General features: G+C 41.5%; 1 protein-coding gene across 1 annotated transcript in view; it reads left to right on the top strand.

The window, feature by feature from the left end:
* The window catches only part of LOC140468175 (voltage-dependent P/Q-type calcium channel subunit alpha-1A-like), a 620,416-nt gene that overhangs the window by 462,320 nt on the left and 134,181 nt on the right, over window positions 1-23,915 (top strand). Inside the window, exons 28-29 of the mRNA XM_072564404.1 lie at window positions 11,807-11,903; window positions 12,209-12,369. Of these exons, the coding sequence (XP_072420505.1) occupies window positions 11,807-11,903; window positions 12,209-12,369 (258 nt within the window). The remainder of the gene's footprint in view (window positions 1-11,806; window positions 11,904-12,208; window positions 12,370-23,915) is intronic.

Here is a 23,915-nt window from a genome sequence, read left to right as displayed (position 1 = left end):
TTGTTCCTCCAATAGGAGCTGTGGTTTGTTATGGTAATGGAGGAGGCCAAGGACGTCATGTCAGAAAGGGAGTGGGAAGGGCAAATGAAATGGGCGGTGACTGGGAGGTCCAGTCAGCCCCTGCAGGCCCAGCTATAATGCTCAGTGAACCATTCCTTAAATTTACATTCAGTCTCCTGATGTAGAGAAGACCACATCGAGAGCACCTGATGCAGTAAACCAGGTTGAAAGTGAGGCAGGTGAACCTCTGTCTCACCTGGAAGGACTATTTGGGGCCCTGGATGGAGGTTACGGGGATAATGTACCTTTTCTGGTTGCGGGAATGTACCTGGGGGTTCGGTAATGGGGGTAGCAAAAACCAAGGACTTTCAGAGAGTCGACTTCTCCACCTCCTGATGCTGCCTGGCTTGCTGTGTTCTTCCTTGTGGAAGGCAGAGAGGGGTGGGAGGTGAAGATGATCTTGGTGGTAGGGTCCATTTGAAGTTGGCAGAAGTGTTTGACGGTGATGCATTAGATGCAGAGACTGGTGGGGTGATAGGTGAGGACAAGGGGGACTTGGTCTTTATTGCATTGGGAGGGAGGGAGGTTTAGAGCGGTGGAATGAGGAATGTAGGTGGTGTGGCAGAGGCCTGTCTGAATGAGGGAAGGAGGAAAAGCACATTGTTCAAAATGGGTGGACATCTGGGATGCTTGCAAGTGGAATGTCTCCTCATCCGAGTAGATGTGGCAGAAGCGGAGGAGTTGGGAGAATGGGTTAGAGTTCTTGCAGGATACTGGGTGGGAGGAGGTGTAGTCCAGGTAGTTATAGGAGTCTGGAGGTTTGTGGTAGACGTGACCATCCTTGACCTCCTCCATTGCCATAACAAACCACAGCACCTATTAGAGGGACAACTTTTGCCTGGACACCCTACAGCTCGGTAGACTCAACATTGAGTTCTTCAATTTCAAACAACCTCCCTCCCCAACCCCTGACTCTCTTCCTAGCCCCTCCCCCTCCCTTCCATTGCTCCTTGCCACCAACCGGATTCATTCTTCCCCTTGACCAACAGGTCGTACCCTCTACCTGTCTTCACCTATCCCCACTTCACACTCTGCCCTCTCCTTCCCTTTTTCTGCAGCTCCCCCCACACCCATCCCTAGTCTTGAAGAATGGTTACACCCGAAATGTCGACTTCTCCACCTCCTGATGCTGCTTGGCTTGTTGTGTTCTTCCAGCCTCCTGCTGGTCTACTTTGGATTCCAGCATTAGCAGTTTTTTGGTCTCTCACCAAGCATTCCTTAACTGTCGGCCTTTATCTTGATGAACCTCACATTTATTCTCTCCTTAATAAAATCATGACTTCTATAATTCTGGAAAAATATTGTATTTTTTTTCAATATTGAGTTGTTTGTCTTCAAGGAATGGAGGATACAAAATCTTGGAACGGTTTTAATACAGTTGCTTAGAATCTGCAGTTTACAACAGATCATTCGGCCCAATGTTGAGCATTTATGCTCCTCACAATCCTCTTCCACTTATTTTCATTTCATATTCAGCCTCATGACTTATATAATTTCCCCTTAAATGTTGTTTTTCTCAACCACTGTAGTAGCAAGTTTAATATTATCCCACTGTCTGGATCAACAAATTTCTTCCAAATTCTCAATTGGATTTGTTGGTGACTACTTATGGCTTCTAGTTGTAAACTTCTCTGTTAAGTGGAAACCTTTTCTTCATTTGGTCTATCAAGCCCTGTCATATTTTTCACAACGTCTTTAAAAGAGGCTCAGTCTATCTAATATTTCCTGATTACTACATTGTCCCAGTTTTGCTATCATCCTTGTGTATTTTTATTTGAATAGTATTTATGTGATGTTCAGTGATTAAGCCCATTCCTCAATAAATAGTTAATCATTTGTGAACTTCCCTTAGACTACTGAATGCATTAAGAATTAACCTACTTATTTTTCTTAATTAACTTAAGATTCTTACTTTATTTGTACTTCTACACCATTGTAGATTTTCTGCTTGTAGGTGGCTGCCTGACAACATATAAAATGCTCACAACTGGCTCTCTGCATGCCACTGAATGTGAAGCTTGGTCAAACATAAATATTTAGAACAATCAGACTTTTGTCTTGCTGGCAGAATGTTTCCCTCACTGTCTGAAATGTAACTAGCTGAATTTCTCTACCTGGTAGAAATTGTACACTAAGGATTTGTGAAATAGCTAGCGCCCAAACTGGGATTCCTTTTGATTGTCAGATAGTGGGGTCCTCCCATTATAAAATTTATGTAAAAATCAAATATAGGTTGAAGTGTGCATTTCCGTTTAAACTATTCACTTATCATTCTAAGATCCAATGGGTAAAAGCGCTATGTTAGTATAGACTAAATGCACATGGCATATTCACCACCAAGGTTCATGCACAAATTGAGCAAGGAGAAGAAGGTATCCGAGTGCCTCTGAGTTTTTCATGCAATGAGAGTTGAACCTTGTCATAATTATTTAAACTTCTATTAATTTTAACATTTGTAAAATCATTTGGATTAATACACAGTTGAATTTTAATATTATTCATTTCATAGGAATTGATTGTCTTTGTTTGTTTTTGATACTATTTTAAAAGCCCTGTACATGGAGGTAATACCAAAGCTTTGTGGGCCCATATCATCTCTTTATTATTTTCACCTGTGAGTCGTGAAATTAACAATATACCAGTCACGTGTGGTACAAAGTCCCACTTTTGTTATTTTTACAGTGTGTCATCATTGTATTGCCACCACCATAAGATTCCTGAATATAAATTAATAGAGGATTAGTGAAAGAGAATATTCTAACATTGCCTTAGAGCTTGCTGATGGCTTTGCTGATATAACTAAACTGGGCGCCCCTGAGATAGAAAAATCACCCAGTTTTTTTTTCTTAATCAATATCTATTAAAGTAGAGTTGGCATTAGGTTTTGACAGAATCTTGCTCAAGGCTACCCTCTCCTCCTATGAATTGTCCACTCCCACACATGATCACTCGAGGAAAATGGTGGTGAAATAGCACCAGTCATAAAATAATGCTCAAGCATGAGTCAACATCATCAGGAGAAGTGCAGGGGAAAACAAAAATAATAACAAACGACAAAGCTAAATAAGTGAATGCCAGTAGAGAAATAGCCAATGTTGTCTGTTTGCGGTTCTTGCCAGCTCTCACCAGCTTGTGTTGCCTAACATCAATAGGCAGTGCATGTTAGAAGACGTACATCAATGACACACGGTTACTATTATGCACTGAATCTGGGCACCATTGATAGCTCAATGAAGTTTTTAAATCATTGGCTACCAATTGTGTTTAGTTGTGGCATTGTTTTAGCACAGCAATTTATTTCTAGTATGCATAATGTGGATCCTATGATGTAGATGCTCCCTAAGGTAGTGCTGTCATTGGAGCTGTGACTGGCTTTGACCCCCAACTCACAGATGACATTGCGTGCATTAATTTTCCTACGCAGGCTTTTGAAAAAAATGTTAATTGAGGGGGTCAGCCCAGTCAAAGCAAGGAGTGTAGCCACGCTGCATTTGTGAGCATGGCGGTAGCATTATGTAGCTTATGTTTTTTTTTCTTTAAATCCCTTTTACCTTTCTCAACAGGAAGCCACCATCGCTGGAGTTGGGGTCAGATCAGGAGTCCTCTGAAATGTAAATCACCCAACGCAGCTGGCGCTGGGATTTATTAAAGACGTTTATTGTGAGCCGGATTGTTCATTAGTATCTAAGTGATATTCAGAGGACATTAAGTATTTTAATTTTACAATTTCCCCCTCCATATTTATATCTTTCATTTACTCCCTATTCTGTGTGTCTTCATATCCCATTATTCCTGCTGACTAGTAGCAGAGATGGATTGAGGTCTTGGCCCTGATCCAAAGATTTCATTGTGCAAGAATATAACCAATTGCTGGAACCATCACAAAGCATGGCAGAATGCTGTTCTCCCTGGGGTTGAAGGTGGGGAAGAACTTAGTTTCTGTCTAATGTTTGGACTCAGTCATCCTAACTCAATGCAGAAACTCAATAGGAAGGTGAAAAGTCTGCATCTTAATCTGCGTGCATTTGCTATGTTTCTTAATAATTGTTGATCTGGAACCTTCCTTAGCCTGAGGGGGTTTTACTGAACAAACCAGCAAAGTCCATTGCCACATTTATGAGTTAGCTTTTCACCAAGGCAGAGTCAGTACTAAGCTTTCTTTGATTGTTATTCAGTAGTCCCTTTTGGAAAGTCCGTGGCTTGGGATACGCTACAAGGATTGATTCAGTTGAAATGTTGTTCCATGGTCAAGGTTTCTGCTGACTTTCATTGCATATTACCCACTTTGTTGAAATACCAGAGACTCACAAGCACCGTTAGAATATTACCCTAGATAGTGCTTTCAGCAGAGGTAAGTGTAAAGAAAAATGAGATAAAAGTACGTAAATGGCACCAAACGCAACCTTCTCTGTCTAATTACTGTGTATTACAGTAACTATTCACAGAAGGTTCTGCCTATATGGCTTCATCAGATTCATTTTTCTACTTGTAGTCACAATTAATGAATATAATTATGGATATTGCAAGCTCTGTGCGAACCACAATTCACATTATCTTTTTTATTTTACTGAATTGTCTCAGGCCTCAGCTATCCATATACTGAACTACTGAATAGCATCTTCAGAAGGTGTGATATCAAACCAGATTTGGCCTGTTATCAATTGTATTTGACTGCAGAATATAACAATGACAGTCAATACAGAGATCATTCAAGTGATCCAGTGATAAAATAGGAATCTTAGTCATATGACGAGTATTCTCTGTCATGAGTTGCTTTCTTAGATTGTGGCATGGTATATTTTAGTAGTCAAATGTAGTTGGTGTGTTAATTCTACTTTCTTTTTCTAAGCAAATTAAAAGATGAATTTTTAGCTATTTGTGGAAGATTGATTGTATTTTGGTTTTGTTATATTGCACTGTTGTGTGTGATTGTGTGGAAAATGCATAGTATGAGTAATTGCTTAAGAGAATGTCAAGTAACATCAGAGCTATAACCATGTTTTCTGATGTCATGTTTGGTTCATTTACTTAAGGACCTTTCAAGAGATTGTAATCCACCAAACCAACCTTCAAAACAACCTTCATCCTGTCCTATCCACCTATAACCATATCAGTCCAACTTCATACAAAATATCTGTCAATTTTTCTCTCAAGAAATGCATTCAGTGTGTTTTTGTACAAAGTTCAAGTTGCCAAATTAGATTTTCTAGCTATGTAATGATTTTATACTCCCTCCTTTTGCAAATCCACCCATCACTCTCTATCATGTGCCTACTTTATACAATGTGTTCTTATGTACAAGACTTCATAAACCACATTTTCACTCAATTTTCTTTTATACATGCAATTTTCTGCTCTTTCCTGAAGGCACTGACTTGTGCTGGCTCATCTGATTAGCATTGGGGTGAAGTGACTGTCCTTTCTATGTGAGAATAGAGAGTGAGTGTTGACTACAGACACATCACAGATAATCCTGATCCTTCCTTAACCGAATGTTCACACCTTGTGACATATTTTCCAGCAGAAGGATAGTAACCTAGAATTTTGATAACTATTCAAGTTCTTCTCACCACCATCTCTTCTCATCAGCCAAGTGACACTGAAGCCAACTGTGCGTGCTTCTATGATGCTCTTGTTTAATTGGCTAACTATACGGATGGTGTTAGAACAGTGAGTATGTCTTATGATCTGTATATGCCAATGTTCATCTGGGAATTTATCCCTACAAATATTAGGGATGTCGTTGTGGTTCTGTTTGCCGAGCTGGGAATTTGTCTTGCAAACGTTTCGTCCCCTGTCTAGGTGACATCCTCAGTGCTTGGGAGCCTCCTGTGAAGCGCTTCTGTGCTGTTTTCTCCGGTATTTATAGTGGCCTGTCTCTGCCGCTTCCGGTTGTCAGTTCGAGCAGTCCACTGGAGTGGCCGGAATATTGGGTCCAGGTCGATGTGTTTGTTGATAGAGTCTGTGGATGAGTGCCATAATGGCACTATAATAACTGGAGAAAACAGCATAGAAGCGCTTCACAGGAGGCTCCCAAACACTGAGGATGTCACCTAGACAGGGGACGAAACGTTTGCAAGACAAATTCCCAGCTCGGCGAACAGAACCACAACAACGAGCACCCGAGCTACAAATCTTCCACCAAACTTTGAATATTAGGGATGTATTTGAGAGCAAGTTGAATCTCAGCCAGAACTCCCATTTGTATTACTTACACCCAATGACTTAAAATAGAAAATGCATGTGAGGTATTGAGGATGGACAGATTGGATTCAACTGTGATTTAACTATCTAGTCAACGCATCATCTGGGTTTACCTTAGAAGAATAGTTATATTATGACACACTTCTAAAACAGGTGGGAATTGACCCTGGGAGTCACTGGGCTAGGTATCAGAAATTAACTAGTCTGTGGTACTATTGGCCAGCAATCAGTCAATGCTTTCACAGAAGAGAGAAATTGGAAAGGGCGACATGAAGGCCATTATCTTGAATTGCAATTGCTGTTTCCTGTGTATATTTGACTATGGTATTTACATCAGGAATTAATATTTAAGTTCTGTCATATCAGAGGACAATAGTTGTTTGTTCTGTCAGGCATGGAATTGTCAGCAGAAATGTCAGTTTAGCACGTTGACTGCATTTCTTTAGTCTCTCATGTCAGAGATTAAAGAAATGCAGAGATTAGAAAATTTAATGAACCAAACAATCAGCAATCCTTGAACTGAATGACTTCTTAAGTAGTGTTGTGGTGCTGCAATGGGTAAGGCATTTGTTTAAACCCTCTCTGGTTACGGGCTGTGACACATGGAAGAACAAAAAGCGTGTTACAGCAATCTGTAACTTGATCCCAGGGCTTTTGTGATTAAATTAACAAAATAGCCCCTGAGACTAGGTTACAGACTAACTGCTTAGTAACATTTTATGTAACATATACTGTCTTTGGCTCCCCCATTGATGCATCTAATTCTCACTATGCTGTACAGATCAGGAGGTTATGGGATTTCATCCCTGGTAAACACAGAATTGGTGTGGCAGTAAGGCTACGACAATTAGTCTACACAATTAGTGTATTCTTAACCTAAAAAGTATTAGCTGTTAACTCTTCATTAACTTCAGCTACAATCTATGCATTGAATAGAAATAGGATCAGTCAGTGATGATTTCCCTTCACAGTTAACACTGACCATCCCACCTGTAGAATGACCATTTGGATGCAATACAAAGTGGTTCTGGAACGTTATCTCAATGTTGGGTAGGAGAGGGAAGCAAAAAAAACTTTCAAAATATAAATTTTCATTGTAATAGTTTCAGTCTTGGATTTTTGCAAGTTTATTAAAAAGTATTGCAATATATATTAAGCTATTCCATACACGGTATATATTATAATCCAGTAACCAATAATTGCGGCAATTTCTTCAGTGTTTCCTAACTAGTAGATGTGTATCCAAACATTATTAATAGCATCCTCTTACTGGCTGATCTGTGGATAAGATGTGAACTAACATAGTCTTGGCACTTGTTTGGGAAGGGGGGGGGGGGTGCGATTAGCAAAGGTTAACTTAAAATTTATAATTTGATGGCAAATTAAATAAAGTTTAGTTTGGCTTTTGAAATGAACTAATTCCTCCAGCACTTCTAATTTCCATTTAATAACTATGACTAAGTTTCTGCTGTTTCTTATTCCTCTGTACTCATTGTGTGGGTTGTCATGATGAATTTATCTTGCAATGAGGCAATCTTTACTAAAGCTTTGATCAATCTTTGTTTCCAATAGGAAATATTTTTTCTTGTCAACTTGTGTCTTCTTCCAATTAAGAATGTGATAGTGGGTGGATGGATAAATAGATAAGCACAGTCTGCTCAGTCTGGAGGAATGCAAAACAGCAGAGAAGACTGAAGAGTAGAGAGGAATGGGATAAAACCATTAAGGCCACTTTTCTGTGGCTTAGTTTGCATCCAAGCTGAAACTTCATGTTTTATCCATAGTCAGACACTATGTCAGAAACCATGTAAACCCGGCATCTACTTGGAAATTTGTAGGGAGGATTGCATGTTCTCAGGAAATATACAGGGGAATAAAAGAGGGAAACAGGAAATAGGATACTGGACAAGCATTTCTGTTTTATTTATTCATAATCATGAAAAATCTGCCTCTTTGAGAAGCTTTAATTAGATCCCCAACTGGAAATTGAAATGTCCATATTTATTGGTTGTTTATAACATTCCTGTTTTGTTTTATCTGAAGAAATTAATTTTGTAAGCTTTTGTAATTTAATAACTAGATTAGATCACTATTCAGCTATGATACCATTTGGAAATCTTACTTCACAGTGTCTTATGAGTATTATAAAAATGACTTTGCTCTCCACTGCAGCAGCACTAAAGCATGTTCATTGTGTAGCTGTGTTGCATCTATGTTAGGCACTGAAAGTTGCATTAAAGCAATTTCTTTCTTAAGCATTAAGTCTTAAAAGATCAGAGAAATTAATTTCATATACTTTGAATTGCATTGTCACACCATTTCCTATAATCTACACTGTTATGACATTAAGCAGCACCTAATAGGAACTTGTGTTGTTGGAGTATCATTTGCATTAGTGAATAATTTTAGTTACTTTACAGCTTGTAATTTGTCACAGATATGATGTGAACACAGTCTGGTGCAATGGTTTCCTATCCAAAATAAATAAATACATTGAGGGAAGTTGTTTCCTGACCAAGTTACTTAATGTAGCATGGCTGACATGATTGCTGGGGCCTGTGCTTTGTGTCTCCTGTGTCCTGTTTCCCTATATACTGCATTGTCTGTATTGGTCCTTCAGGTTTTTATAACTGTGCTTTCTGTTTTCTCAGTCTGATTCACCTCTGTACTTAAAGTATGTGTAAAAGCTTTTTTTGTTTTTTTTTTGCACTGACCCTTTTCTCGTCTTTCTTGACTTGCTGGATCAGGAGCCTTATGGGGTAATATTTCTGCTCTTTCTCTTTATAATAGTCAGCAAATTTGCATTGTGTTCTATTCTCTGTATATCTCTTCATATTTCTCTCATTCTCAATTTTATATCTATTTATATATGTATATCTGTGCTTTTTGGTAAGTGATTATGTTGCAGTTCTGCTTGGTGCAAGGTACGCCATTGTAACAGATAGTGCTGAGGCTGAATTCGTAAATAATGTAACTACAGTAAAGTGACCGCGTATCCAGTTTTGAACTGAGAAGCCTAAAATATATTTTATTCACAAATAGACCAGTTTATTTTACTTTCAATGATGAGCTGACCTATTTTGCAATGGCTCAACAATAAAACCTTTTTCCATAAATGTATGAACATATTTTTTAAAAGCATCGCACACTATTGGACCTCCTTGCAGAATCTGGCTCCAGCTACATCTTCATTTGGATATAAGGTGCAGTTTTAATACAATACAAATTTGAATTCAGACATTAGGGCTGAACAATGTCACTTGGTCTGCTAATTTAGGTTGGTGAGATTCAATACCTCAGCACTGAAATTATGTTCATGAAATACAATACCTTTCTGATGATTAGATATATCCAGGTCTTCAAAAATGTCAATTTGCTGCAAGTAGTTCAGCAGTACACAGCTATGGGTTACACATTATTGTGTATATATAGAAATACATAAAATTTATGCTAAAAAGAACCTCACAATTTGGTAGAAATCCTATGTTTAACAAATTAGACCTAAGAAGAATGAATGAAGGAAGGTTTAATGGTTTAATGGTTAATATTGGTTAGGCTGTATCTGTACTTGATTTACATAAAAATCTGAATGACTGAAGTCCAGAAAGATTTCCCACGAGAAATAGGTATCAAATGTATTACAGAAGAATCACCACAGCATTATGTGCAGGAGGAGATTGTTCAGCCCATTGTGTCTGCACTGCTATCCAATGAGTGTTACAACTTAGTGCCATTCTTCTGCCTTTTCCCTGTACCCCCACATGTTGTTTGTATAAAATTACTATTAAATTCACACTGGTGTCCCTTCTCAGTTTAGAGGGTGTGAGACTAAGAAAGATGGCGGTAAAGTAGCAATGTCACTGGATTTGTATCTAGAAGCCTAGGTTAATACCATAGCTGAAAGAACTTCAATTCAGTTTTATTTATTAAATTCATCATTAAATTTAAATAAAATCTGGGATTGAAGGCTAGTCTCAGTAATGGTAATCATGAGTCTATAAATTGTTGTAAAAACCCATGTAATTCACAAAAGATCTTTTGGGATGGAAATCTGTTGTCTTTACTTGATCTGCCCTACATTTGACTCCAGACCTACAGCAAATTGGCTAACACTTTACTGTCCTTTGAAACAGCCTTAACAATACACTCAATTCAAGGACATTTAGGGTAGAACCCAAACCAGTGGGTGGAACCCACTGATGCCCACTATCAGACAAAGGAAAACATTCATTAACACAAAGCACTATGGCATTTTGCATTCATTTTTATCTTATAATGAAACATTAGAATTCAAACAATGAGTCATTTCTTGAACCTGAAAAATGTGGTGGCCTGAACTGGATGTAAGTTGACAAGTTCACTTAAAAAGACCAGTGGATATTTGGTTCTAGAAATTAAAAATGTCTCACTTGTGGAAAATAGGGGGCTTATTTTCAGCTTGGGGATGAGACATCCTAATGAATATAAAACTAATAAAGTTTTAAACTGTTGTTTCATTTCCTAGTATTGACATGCCTCATTTAGATCAGCAAGAGGCAAAAGAATGGGCTTAGTCTTCCAATTTTTCTGTTTCAGAGTTTGTATTTAAACATTGTTTCACTTTCTCTTTGTGGTTTAATTAACGTTACTGACAAAGAAACTCTTGGAGGACATGAATCTTCTACCCTTTTAGATTCAAGATACCCAATTGAACAACTGGACTTATAATTCACAGTAATTGATGTGTGTACCATTGACTAATCTGTTTCCTAAATGTTTACTATTGGCTTTATGGTGTGAAATATAATTGGAATGTCAAGGCTTTTACCTCCACGTACAAACATTCCAACATAATTTTCAGTGTTACGTATTGTGTGGCAAATAATGATTTACAGTGGTATGGAAAATAACTGCAAAACACATTCAGTACCCTTAACTGGGATTAGATAACAACAAAAATTATTCATACTTAGATAGCAGTTCAATGTGCTTCACAGGAGCTTTATGAAACAAACTATTGCTGTTGTTGAACGAGATGTTTCCATCCTGGTTTAGTTATTGCATTTTTTCACATTTTAGGGTATTTGATGATCATGGTCAGGTTTTGTTCTGTGAGTAGTTTGAGAAATGTGTTTAGCAGTGCTTTAACTAATTGAAAGATTGCAGCATGTCGTCAACTGACACGCAATAGCTTACTTTTGATGGAGACTATCATTTTCTTTCAATAAACTTAAACATCTAAAGCTGCCTGCTTTTCTTAGATCAATGCCACTGACACATTTTTGCACTGAAATACAATTAAAATAATAGAAAGAGAATATTAAAATACTGGAAATTACAATTGACCCTGAAAATAGTGAGAAAAGGTTGCACAATGGATATGTTTGCCGAGGTCGTCATTCGAGGTGACTATATTTACTCTAATAAATATGAGGTCTTGTTTGGTAATGTTCCTGAAATAAGGTGAGTTTTTAAATGTTTAAGTGTACATAAACAACCATATTTATCCAAAGTTCCAATCTAGTATTGTCTTATTTTATGATTTTTTTTATTTTATTGCTAGTGGGAGCAAAGGGAAAGATCTGAACACCATCAAATCTCTGAGAGTACTGCGAGTGCTACGACCCCTTAAAACTATCAAACGGCTGCCTAAGCTCAAGGTAATGCAAATTCAATTGGACTGTCTTCAGTACACAATTTCTTTCCTCCATTATTTGGACACAAACACAGCATTACAGGATTGTTAGGAATGTGAAATAACTACTGTATGGCCATGTAAAATTTTATAATAAACATGTTGAGAAAACTTGTACTTCTAGTGAGATTTCAAAAGTAAAAAAGACAAAGGCTGATAGGAAATCTTGCTAAACTTGTACAAAATATGGTTACACACAATGATGTTTAATTCTTGTCAGTTTTGACAACTGTTGTGACTTTTTCTCATTTGATTACTATTTCCATCTAGGCTGTTTTCGATTGTGTGGTAAACTCCTTGAAGAATGTGCTCAACATCCTGATCGTTTACATGCTCTTCATGTTTATTTTTGCTGTGGTTGCTGTGCAGCTCTTTAAGGGCAGATTTTTCTACTGCACTGATGAATCCAAAGAGTTTGAGCGGGATTGCAGGTACATGGCTGTTAGTGTAGTGCATTAGAACACCAGTATATCATGCTGTAAAATAGTGGGTGCAGTGTCTTATACCCTGAATAACAACACCTGATGAAGGAGCGTCGCTCCGAAAGCTAGTGTGCTTCCAATTAAACCTGTTGGACTATAACCTGGTGTTGTGTGATTTTTAACTTTGTACACCCCAGTCAAACATCAGCATCTCCAAATCATGAACACATTGAAGGATCAACAGCTATTAAACATGTGAAGAGGATTTATTTTTCAAGGGCTACAAGTGATGGGCAATAAATGCTGGCCTAGCTAGCAATACCTGTACCCTGTGAATAAATAAAAATATCCTCTGAGCTGCTGTTTTATACCTTTCAGGAAGTTGGAGAAACCTCCAGACCAGGTCACTTACCATTCCACATCTTGAGTAGAGGCTGATGTGTATTGGAGGGTGATAAGAGATGTAATAGAGTCCAGCATGTAGCAAGAATTAAAATTTCCAGTAATTTAATTGTTTAAGCAATTACATTTTTAATGGTTTGCCAGGGGAAGAATTACTTTTGCTCCCTGGACTTGGATAATATTGAAAGATGGATTAAAACTTTGTTGTGTTCAAATTGGTTGCCATATCTCCCTGTATTACAGTTATCATTTCAGAAGTGCTTTATTGGCTTTGAATTGTTTTGGAACATCTTGATGTTTTGAAATGTATATAAATTAAGATTTGTTCTTACTTTATGTGTTCTTCATAATCCTTTTGCTTTGTGAAAGATTACTGGTTGTTAAATATCTATTTATTGCCATTAATCCATGACGGACTCTGCTCTTTGTTAGTTTAGTTGGCTGGATTTTGTGGGAAGGTACTAAATTGGGGGAAGGCAAATTATGTCAGTATTAGGCAGGAGCTGGGGAGTGTTAATTGGGAGGAGTTGTTATCAGGCAAGTCCACATTTGACATCTGGGAATTGTTTAAAGACCTGTTGATGAGAGTTCAAGACCGGCATGTTCAAGTGAGGAGAAAGGTCAAGGATGGCAAGGGAAAGGACCCTTGGATAACCAGGGAGGTTTTAAATTTAGTCAAAAGAGAAAAAGAAGCGTTAAGGTAGTTCTCCTATAATGCGCATTTCATAAACGTGATTTGGCAGTAACACAATTCGTGAATTGCAGACCAATTGCTGTTATGCAATTCCATCACCTGTATTACCAGCCGGCTGTGTGTCGCGTGTGTGTATATTTCTTTGCTTCTATCTGCAACTAAGGTAGGGGAAACGAACATTGGAATATTTTGCTGAAATGCCTTCTGGGATTATGCATTGAGTTGGGGGCGTGGGGGCTGAGGAGCAGGAAGAGAGAAGGAGATAGGGGGAGAAAAAAGGTGCAAGTACAGTGAGGTCCATTGAGTAATGGAGCATAAGCAGGGCCTTTTGTTAAGCAAAGGCTCAGTTGCTGGCTATCTGCAGCTTCAGCACTTTACAAGAGAGGGTGTTTGGGTGTGGAATGGTTCTGGATAAACTCCATGCACAAGGAGCCGTGAATACAATAATACATTGAGAAATTTTGCTTGTAACAACTTGGCATTTCTGTGACTGACCAGAAATGGACAGGTTTACTAAACTAGAGTCCCTAACTATTTTTCCCAGAGGCCCCTTACTTCTATTGCTATTACTTGTATTTTCTATACACCGCCATTGCATGGGAACACAAAACTACCATGTTATGGGAGAGCTACCTATATGTAAAGTTTAGGAAGCTGAAATCGGACAGGGTAAGTGAGGAATATAAAGAAAGCAGGAAAGAACTCAAGTAGGGAATTACGAGAGCTAGAACGGGCCATGAAATGATCTTGGCAAGTAGGGTGAAAGATAATTCCAAGGCATTCTGTAGATACATTAAAAATGAGAGGATAACTAGGGAGAAGGGAGGACTACTCAGCGATAAAGGAGGGAACTTGTGCTTGGAGACTGAGGATGTGGGTGAGATCCTAAATTAATAGTTTGCATCAGTATCACCCAGGAGAAGGATAGTGAGATTTGTGTGCAGCACTAACACTTTAAGGCATTTTGAGATCTAGAAAGAAGCAGTGTTGGATCTCTTGAAGACCATTAAGGTGGATAACTTGCCGGGGCCAAAGGTATCTACCCCAGCTTACTAAGAGAGGCAAGAGAGGAGATTGCTGGGTCCTTGACCAAGATCTTTGTATCTTCGTTAGCCAATGGAGAGGTCCTACAGGACTGGCGAGTGGCCAATGTTGTTCCTCTGTTCAAGAAGGGAAATAGGGAAAATCTGGGATACTATAGACCTGTGAGTCTCACATCAGTGTTTGGGAAGCTATTGGAGAGAACTCTTAGGGATAGAATTTACGCACATTTGAAAAAGCATGGCCTAATTAGGGACAATCAGCATACTTTGTGCAGGGCAGTTCATGTTTTACTCATTTGATTGAATTTTTCGAGGAGGCAACAAAGTTGATCAATGAGGATAGACCAGTGGATGTTGTTTAAATGCATTTCAGTAAGGCTTTCGACAAGGTCCCTCATGGTAGACTCATCCAAAAGATTAAGATGCATGGGATCCATGGTGACTTGGCCACGTGGATTCAGAATTGGCTTGCCCTTAGAAGACAGAGGGTAGTGATGGAAGGGTATATTTCAGGCTGGAGATCCATGATGAGTGACATTCCGCAGGGATTCATACTGGGACCTCTGCTGTTTGTGATATATATAAATGACTTAGATGAAAATGTAGCTGGGTGAAATAGTACATTTGCAGACAATACAAAGATCAGTGGAGTTGTGGATAGTGTAGAAGGTTATCAAAGGATACAGCAGGATATATATCAGTTGCAGATATGGGCGCAAAATTGGCAGATGGAGTTTAATCCCGGCAAGTGTGAGGTGCTGCACTTTGGGAGATCAAATGTCATGGAAAAGAGTACAGTTAATGGCAGGACCCTGACCCTGATGTACAGAAGGGTCTTGGGGTTCAAGGGCATAGCTCCCTGAACATGGCCATGTAAGTAGATAGGGTGGTAAATAAAACGTCTGCTTGCCTTTATTGGTCAGGGAATTGAGTACAAGAGTCAGGATGTCACATTGCACTTTGGTTAGGCCACACTTAGAGAATTGCACTAAATTCTCTCAGCACATTACAGAAAGGACGTGGAGGCTTTGGAAAAGCTGCATAAGAGGTTTACCAGGATGCTGCCTGGATTAGAGGGTATGAGCTAAAAGGAGAGGTTAGAAAAACTCAGATTGTTTTCTCTGGAGTGGCGGATGCTAAGGGGAGACTTAATAGAAATCTATAACACTATGAGGTGCATAGATAAGGTTGACGGTCAGAATCTTGAGATGGGGAAAGTTCACAGGAGACATTTTTTACACAGAATGGTAGGAGTCTGAAATGCCGGAATAATAGTGGAGGTTGATATGATACAGGTATTTAAGAGACTTTTAAATAAGCACATGAATATGCAAAGAATGGAGGGATAGGGACCAAAAGCACACAGGTGGGATTAATTTCATTTGGCGTTATGTTGGTCCCAATGTTGTGGGCTGAAGGGTCGGTTCACTTTTATCACAGTGATGTGGCACAATCTTTCTGGGTTATACTGTAAGGCCCTGCCAAAGTGGTCCAGGCATAGAAACCAAATAGAAGGGGGGCCTGTGATCTGTTCCACTGTGGCCCCAGTGGAAACATAGGCAGCATTGTATCTCTGACAGCCTGATGATTTTGTAAGTGTGTTATCAGCCATGTATGGAGGGGGTACCCTCTTGTCTCCCAGCAGCCATCCCGAGAACCATGGAAGGACACAGAAATCTGAAAGTTCTCCATTACATATGCTTCATAGCAGCTCCCAGGATCTAGCATTGATGAGCTGGACTTGGATGAAATTGGCAGGCTGTTGATAGACACTGTCATAGCAATGTGTATTCAGTCTAAAGTACCTGCACCTGCGGGGAGGCAGCAATAAGGGAGAAACCCACTGTCCAAGATGATTGACTGTACTTATCAAATGGGAAGGTAATGAACTGATGTAATCTGCAGAAAATGGCATCTGTACTTTCCAGATGCGTTTGTGGGCAAAAGTTTGGGAAATTACACACAAGTCCCCATTAGCTCCTTGGAACAGACTGCTGGCGTAAATCTTAAGGACAGCTGTGACTTTGATAAGCACAGAGATTCCTTCCGAGCACAGATGACACAGCCTAGTGATGATGTAGGAGAAAGTGAGGACTGCAGATGCTGGAGACCAAAGCTGAAAATGTATTGCTGGAAAAGCTCAGCAGGTCAGGCAGCATCCAAGGAGCAGGAGAATCGATGTTTCAGGCATGAGCCCTTCTTCAGGAACGAGGAAAGTGTGTCCAGCAGGATAAGATAAAAGGTAGGAAGGAGGGACTTAGGGAGGGGGGGGGCGGGGGAGGGGTGTTGGAAATGCAATAGATGGAAGGAGGTTAAGGTGAGGGTGATAGGCCGGAGTGGGGGTGGGGGCAGAGAGGTCAGGAAGAAGATTGCAGGTTAGGAAGGTAGTGCTGATTTGGAGGGTTAGCACTGAGACAAGGTGGGGGGAGGGGAAATGAGGAAACTGGAGAAATCTGAGTTCATCCCTTGTGGTTGGAGGGTTCCTAGGTGGAAGATGAGGCGCTCTTCCTCCAGCCGTCGTGTTGCTATGGTCTGGCGATGGAGGAGTCCAAGGACCTGCATGTCCTTGGTGGAGTGGGAGGGGGAGTTGAAGTGTTGAACCTCGGGGTGGTTGGGTTGGTTGGTCCGGGTGTCCCAGAGGTGTTCTCTGAAATGTTTCGCAAGTAGGCGGCCTGTCTCCCCAATATAGAGGCAGCCACATTGGGTGCAGCGGATGCTAAAACTGATGTGTGTGGAGGTGCAGGTGAATTTGTGGAAGGATTCCCTTGGGGCCTTGGAGGGGAGTAAGGGGGGAGATGTGAGCACAAGTTTTGCATTTCTTGCGGTTGCAGGGGAAGGTGCTGGGAGTGGAGGTTGGGTTGGTGGGGGGTGTGGACCTGACAAGGGAGTCACGGAGGGAGTGGTCTTTTTGGAACGCTGATACGAGAGGGGAGGGAAATATATCCCTGGCGGTGGGGTCCGTTTGGAGGTATCGGAAATGACGACGGATGATACGATGTATATGGAGGTTGGTGGGGTGGTAGGTGAGGACCAGTGGGGTTCTGTCCTCGAGGCGATTGGCGGGGCGGGGCTCAAGGGTGGAAGAGCGGGAAGTGGAGGAGATGCGGTGGAGAGCATCGTCAATCAAGTCTGGGAGGAAATTGCGGTATTTGAAGAAGCAGGCCATCTGGGTTGTACGGTATTGGAACTGGTCCTCCTGGGAGCAGATGCGGCGGAGACGAAGGAATTGGGAATATCGCTACATCGCTACAATGATGACTGTATCGGCGCTGCCTCGTGCTCCCACAAGGAAGTTGAACGGTTCATCCACCTTACCAACACCTTCCACCCTGACCTCAAATTTACCTGGACTGTCTCAGACTCCTCCCTCTCCTTCCTAGACCTTTCCATTTCTATCTCGGGCGACCGAATCAACACGGACATTTACTGTAAACCGACCGACTCCCACAGCTACCTAGACTACACCTCCTCCCACCCTGCCCCTGTAAAAACGCCATCCCATATTCCCAATTCCTTCGTCTCCGCCGCATCTGCTCCCAAAAGGACCAGTTCCAATACAGTACAACCCAGATGGCCTCCTTCTTCAAAGACCACAATTTCCCCCCAGACGTGATCGACGATGCTCTCCATCGCATTTCCTCCACTCTTGAGCCCCGCCCCTCCAATCGCCACCAGGACAGAACCCCACTGGTCCTCACCTACCACCCCACCAACCTCCATATACATCGTATCATCTGTCGTCATTTCCGCCACCTCCAAACAGACCCCACCACCAGGGATATATTTCCCTCCCCTCCCCATCAGCGTTCAGAAAAGACCACTCCCTCCGTGACTCCCACGTCAGGTCCACAACCTCCACCAACCCAAACTCCACTCCCGGCACCTTCCCCTGCAACTGCAAGAAATGCAAAACTTGTGCTCACACCTCCCCCCTTACTCCCCTCCAAGGCCCCAAGGGATCCTTCCATACCCACCACAAATTCACCTGCACCTCCACACACATCATTTACTGCATCCGCTGCACCCGATGTGGCTTCCTCTATATTGGGGAGACAGGCCGCCAACTTGCGGAACGTTTCAGAGAACACCTCTGGGACACCCGGACCAACCAACCCAACCACCCTGTGACTCAACACTTCAACTGCCCCTCCCACTCCACCAAGGACATGCAGGTCCTTGGACTCCTCCATCGCCAGACCATAGCAACACGACGGCTGGAGGAAGAGCGCCTCATCTTCCGCCTAGGAACCCTCCAACCACAAGGGATGAACTCAGATTTTTCCAGTTTCCTCATGTCCCCTCCTCCCACCTTGTCTCAGTGCCAACCCTCAAACTCAGCACCACCTTCCTAACCTGCAATCTTCTTCCTGACCTCTCCACCCCACCCCACTCTGGCCTATCACCCTCACCTTGACCTCCTTCCACCTATCGCATTCCCAATGCCCCTCCCCCAAGTCCCTCCTCCCTACCTTTTATCTTAGCCTGCTTGGCACACCTTCCTCATTCCTGAAGAAGGGCTCATGCCTGAAACGTTGATTCTCCTGCTCCTTGGATGCTGCCTGACCTGCTGCGCTTTTCCAGCAACACATTTTCAGCTAGCAATGATGTAGCCTAGAACATCCTTAGACTCCACTTACTCAGGTTCTCTCACGTGTACAGTCAGAAAAGATTTACAAGAACGTTGGCGAGGCTGGAGGGTTTGAGCTATAGTAAAAGGCTGAATAGGCTGGGACTATTTTCCATGGAGCGTTGGAGGCTGTAGGGTGATGTTACGGAGGTTTATAAAATCATAAGGGGCATGGATAGGGTGAATTACTGAAGTCTTTTTCCCAGGGTAGGGAGATCAAAACTAGAGGGCATAGATTTAAGGTGAGTGGCAAAAAATTTAAAAGGGACCTAAGGGGCAAATTTTAAAGCAGAGGTTTGGTGTGTGTATGGACTGAGTTGCCAGAGAACGTGGTGGAGGCTGGTTCAATTACAACATTTAAAAGGTATCTGGATGGGTGTATGAATAGGACGGATTTAGAAGGATATGGGCCAAGTGCTGGCAAATGGGACTAGATTAGGTTGGGATATCTGGTCGGCATGGATGAGTTGGACTGAAAAGTCTATTTCGTGCTGTCCACCTCTATGAATCTATGTATAGATATTGACAGTGAGTTGGTGGGTTTAGGGTCTAATCATTCTTCTTTGTCTTCTTGAGGGATCTTCACCTCCTGGTAATTTCTTTGGAGACTGTGCAGCAGCCACTGGAGGCTACTGTTCTTTCTGAACTTAGTGACAATATTGAAATTGATATCTTCTTTGACATTATCATGTTATATTCAGCAAAGCCACAAGGAATACCCCAAGCACTGAGGTAGCCATGCGTAGATTGCCGTCTTCCAAAATCTGTAGATTCTGTGAAAATCTTTGCAGATTGGTGGCTATAAGATGTAACTTCATTATTTAAAAGAAAAAGGAGGGAGAAAACCAGGTCTTACAGATCACTTAACTTAACAGTAGTAGGATGGAAAATGGTGGAGTCTGTTATAAAGCTTGTGTTAAAATAACGCTTAAAAAGTAGCAATAGTGTTACTCAAAGTTAACATTGATTTTTGGAACTGAAATCGTATATGGCAAGCCTATTAAAATGTTTTGAAGTTTGTAACTAGTAGATTCCTGAAGAAGGGCTCATGCCCGAAACGTCGATTCTCCCGCTCCTTGGATGCTGCCTGACCTACTGCGCTCTTCCAGCAACACATTTTCAGCTCTGATCTCCAGCATCTGCAGTCCTCACTTTCAAGTAGTAGAATAATCAAGAACCACAGAATATTACGAATTTGGATTTTCAGAAAGCCTCTGGTAAAATTCAACTTCAGAGATTAATGTCCAAAATCAAAGCCAATGGAATTAGTGGTAGCATATTGGTATGGATTGAGGTTTTGGAAATAAAATAGGAATAAGTGAGTCGTTTTCAGAGTGGAACACTCAAGTGGATACCACAGGATTTAGTGCTTGGACCCCAGCTACTTACAATATATACCAACAATTTGGGTGAAGGAATCAAATGTTATGTTTCCAAGTATATTGGTGATACAAAATTAGATGGTATTGTAAGTGATGAGAATTAAAGAGTCATCTGGATGAATTGAGTGAATGGGCAAATGCAGTATAACATGGATAACTGTGAAGTTTGGACAGCGATGCAGGAAGGCAGAGTATTATTTAAATGAAAACAGCTTAGGAAATGTTGATGTACAAAGGGACCTTTGTGTCCCCGTACACTGGTCACTGAAAGGAAGCATGCAGGTGCTGCAAGCAGTTAGGAAGGTAATCGTATGGTGGCTTTCACTACAAGATGATTTGAGTACAGGAGCAAGGAAGTTTTACCGCAAATATACAGGATCTTGTTGAGACCATACCTGGAATTTTGTGTTTGAAATAACTCCGCAGAGGTCTGTATCCTGTCACCCTTTCCTTATACTTGGACAGTCCTTGACACTGATTCAGCTCCCTGCGAGCTAGTTCTCAGAATGACCAGGATGTCTGACACTCCTGTTCTTATGTTTCTTTTTTATTTTCCCTCACACTACCGCCTGACAGCAGTAGTGCTTATATTACCCCAGCACTCATGTCATATGTGTGCAGGTGATGGACACAGTGAAAAACGACAGGTGTGTAAATCTTTATTTATATTCCACCACCAGGAAGAAAGGAAACACCTGAGTGGCCAGTGACAAGCAGTGCCCTTCACATCAAAGGGCAATGCTGTGTGATCAAACAGTGAAGGGGAGGGCAGGGATTAAATCAAAATAGAGTTGGAGGGGAAAATAATGCACTCCACTCCCTGTGGTGCCCACCTCTCCCTGAACAACTCCAGGGTGTTGGTGGACACCACGTGCTCCTTCTCCAAGGACACCCAGGCTCTAACGTAACCGCGGAAGAGGGGCAGGCAGTCAGCCCTAATGACCCCAAACACTCCTATTCCTATCTGTAATTACGGCCTCCCTGATAGGACCAAGTTAACAGCCCCAGTCAGGGAACTCGTATTCTATGAGTTCCATCGAGCTGAACTTGTTGCAATCACTACATTCCTCCCACTCTGAGTATGAGGACATAGGCCAGTTCCTTTTTTTTGTATCTCCTCCTGGGGCCTTTTAGCATTGGGTCAGATTCCTCCAGCTCTGCCTCTGATACAAGTGGTGTGTGACGCACAGCTTGCCTCTTGCGCTGAGAGCGTCTTGGAAGAAATTCATTCTCCTCTTCAGGCAACAAAGGCACGAGGTGGCAACACTCTCTGTGTCCATCTCACATTCTGAGGTATCTTCAGTGCATGACAGAGAGGAAGATCCCATGTGTGCTATTCTCCATCGTCAACTGAAAAACTGCACAGGCTGATGATACCCCAACAGGCTGTCTCGTATATTGGTACATATGGGTATTAAATATAGCATACTTCTGGGAATCCTCATCTAATTGGAGTGGCATAGTGGCTCAGATGTTAGCACTGCTGCCTCACAGCACCAGGGACCCAGGTTCGATTCCAGCCTTGGGGAATCAGCTGTCTGTGTGGAGTTTGCACATTCTCCTCGTGCCTGCGTGGGTTTCCTCCGGGTGCTGTGGTTTCCTCCCACAGTCCAAAGATATACAGGTTAAGTGGATTTGTCATGCTAAATTGCCCATAGTGTTCAGGGATGTGTAAGTTAGGTTCATTGGTCAGGGCTAAATATAGAGTAATAGGGTAGGGGAATGGGTCTGGGTGAATTACTCTTCAGAAGATTGGTGTGGACTTGTAGGCTGAAGGGCCTGTTTTTAGACTGTATGGATTCTATAACTGCAATTGCACGAAGGCATGTCACATGTCAGCTTCATAAAGAACAGCTACCCCATCCACTTTGCATATAATTCCTCCCTGCAAGGGATTGGGTATTTATCCAGCTGGCAAAGTGGTTTACCATTTGTTTAAGGCAAACTGACCCATTGGGCTTCACAATTGGTACAATCAGTGCTGCACGTTCCACAAACTGGGCTGGTTTAATGATTCCTTCACTTTCTGGTCTTCTGGTTTCTGCCTCTACTTTTGCCCATAAGGCAAAAGGCACTGGGCAGGTCTTACAGAATCCTGGAATTGCTTCCTGGTCAACATGCAAGGTGGCCTTGGCTCCTTTGATAGTCCCTTTACCTTCCTGAAAAACGTCTGGGTATTTAATGAAAACTTCACTCAGGCAACTAATTTTGAATCAAAAAATGTTGAGCCTATCTAGGTGAATCTTTCTCAATCAATTTCATCCCATCAAGCTTGGGCTTGAGCCCTTTACTACAGTCAATGGTAACTGAACCAACTGCTTCTCGTAAGAGACCAGAACCAAAGTTATACCCTTAATTTGTAAAGGTCTACTGGTATAGGTTCTCAGTCTGGCCAAGGTTTTATGCAAACGTAAGGATTGGAGTCCAGAGTGAATTTTGTTAAAGACCAGTGGTGCGATCACTGGAATGGGTGTGTGGGTATCAACCGCCATTAGAACCAGGTGACCATTTAACCAGAGGTTTATTTTGATTGATTTTGATTATTTGATTATTCTGATCTGGACGTTCCTAAGCAATTTACCTGCTCCAACTAGACGTAGGTGGACTTTCCAGAGTGTGCACTCTCCTAGATGCAGGCTTTTGAGTTCTCTTCCACAATTCAGGTCTAGTGGGTCTCCTTTGCTGTCTCCTGTCCATATACTGGCAGCAACTACAATGGCTTGCTGGCCCGGATACTGAAAAACATCTTCACCGTTTGGTCAAGGCTTGGCTTTGTTTTGGGTTTTGCTGTTGTATGATCTAGAGTCCCTGTTTTCAGGATGAGTCTTGAATGAGGCTATGTAATTCAAGAAGTGTCTCCCAAGCTCAGTTGGGCTGGTGAGGGTGTCCACTTCCATTGGGATACTTGTAAATCATATGTTCCAATTGCCACATTTTGCTCTGATAAAGTCAGTTGTAGTGCCTGTTTGAAGTCCAAATGGTATTCAACTAGTAGGCACTATTGCATGGTTATGTTATTAATCCCATTATGAAACATTTTCCCAGCATTTCATTAAGGGTTAAACCAAAGTCACACGCCTCTGCCAGTTGCTTAAACCTCATCAAAAATTCCAATACAGATTTCCCTGGTTCTCAAATTGCTGAGTAAATCCATCAACTTTTGAAAGATTTTAGTATCTAGTGCCTCAGGGAAAGTTAGGCTCCTAGTAACTGAAAAAGCTGTGGGTCTAAAAGCTGTCAGGAGAATTACTTGTTATTTTTCATCAACTGCAATACTATTCGCCCGAAAAAATAATGCATTCTTTCCACATACTCAGCCCAGTCTTCAACAGCAGGATTGAATGAGTTAAGCTCATTGGTCAACAATGGAACAATGGCTCATTGGCACAGTGGTTAGCACTGCTGCC

Source organism: Chiloscyllium punctatum, chromosome 46 (assembly GCF_047496795.1).
Source record: "Chiloscyllium punctatum isolate Juve2018m chromosome 46, sChiPun1.3, whole genome shotgun sequence".
In the NCBI taxonomy this organism is placed as follows: domain Eukaryota; kingdom Metazoa; phylum Chordata; class Chondrichthyes; order Orectolobiformes; family Hemiscylliidae; genus Chiloscyllium; species Chiloscyllium punctatum.
This window is presented reverse-complemented; position numbering and strand designations above follow the sequence as displayed.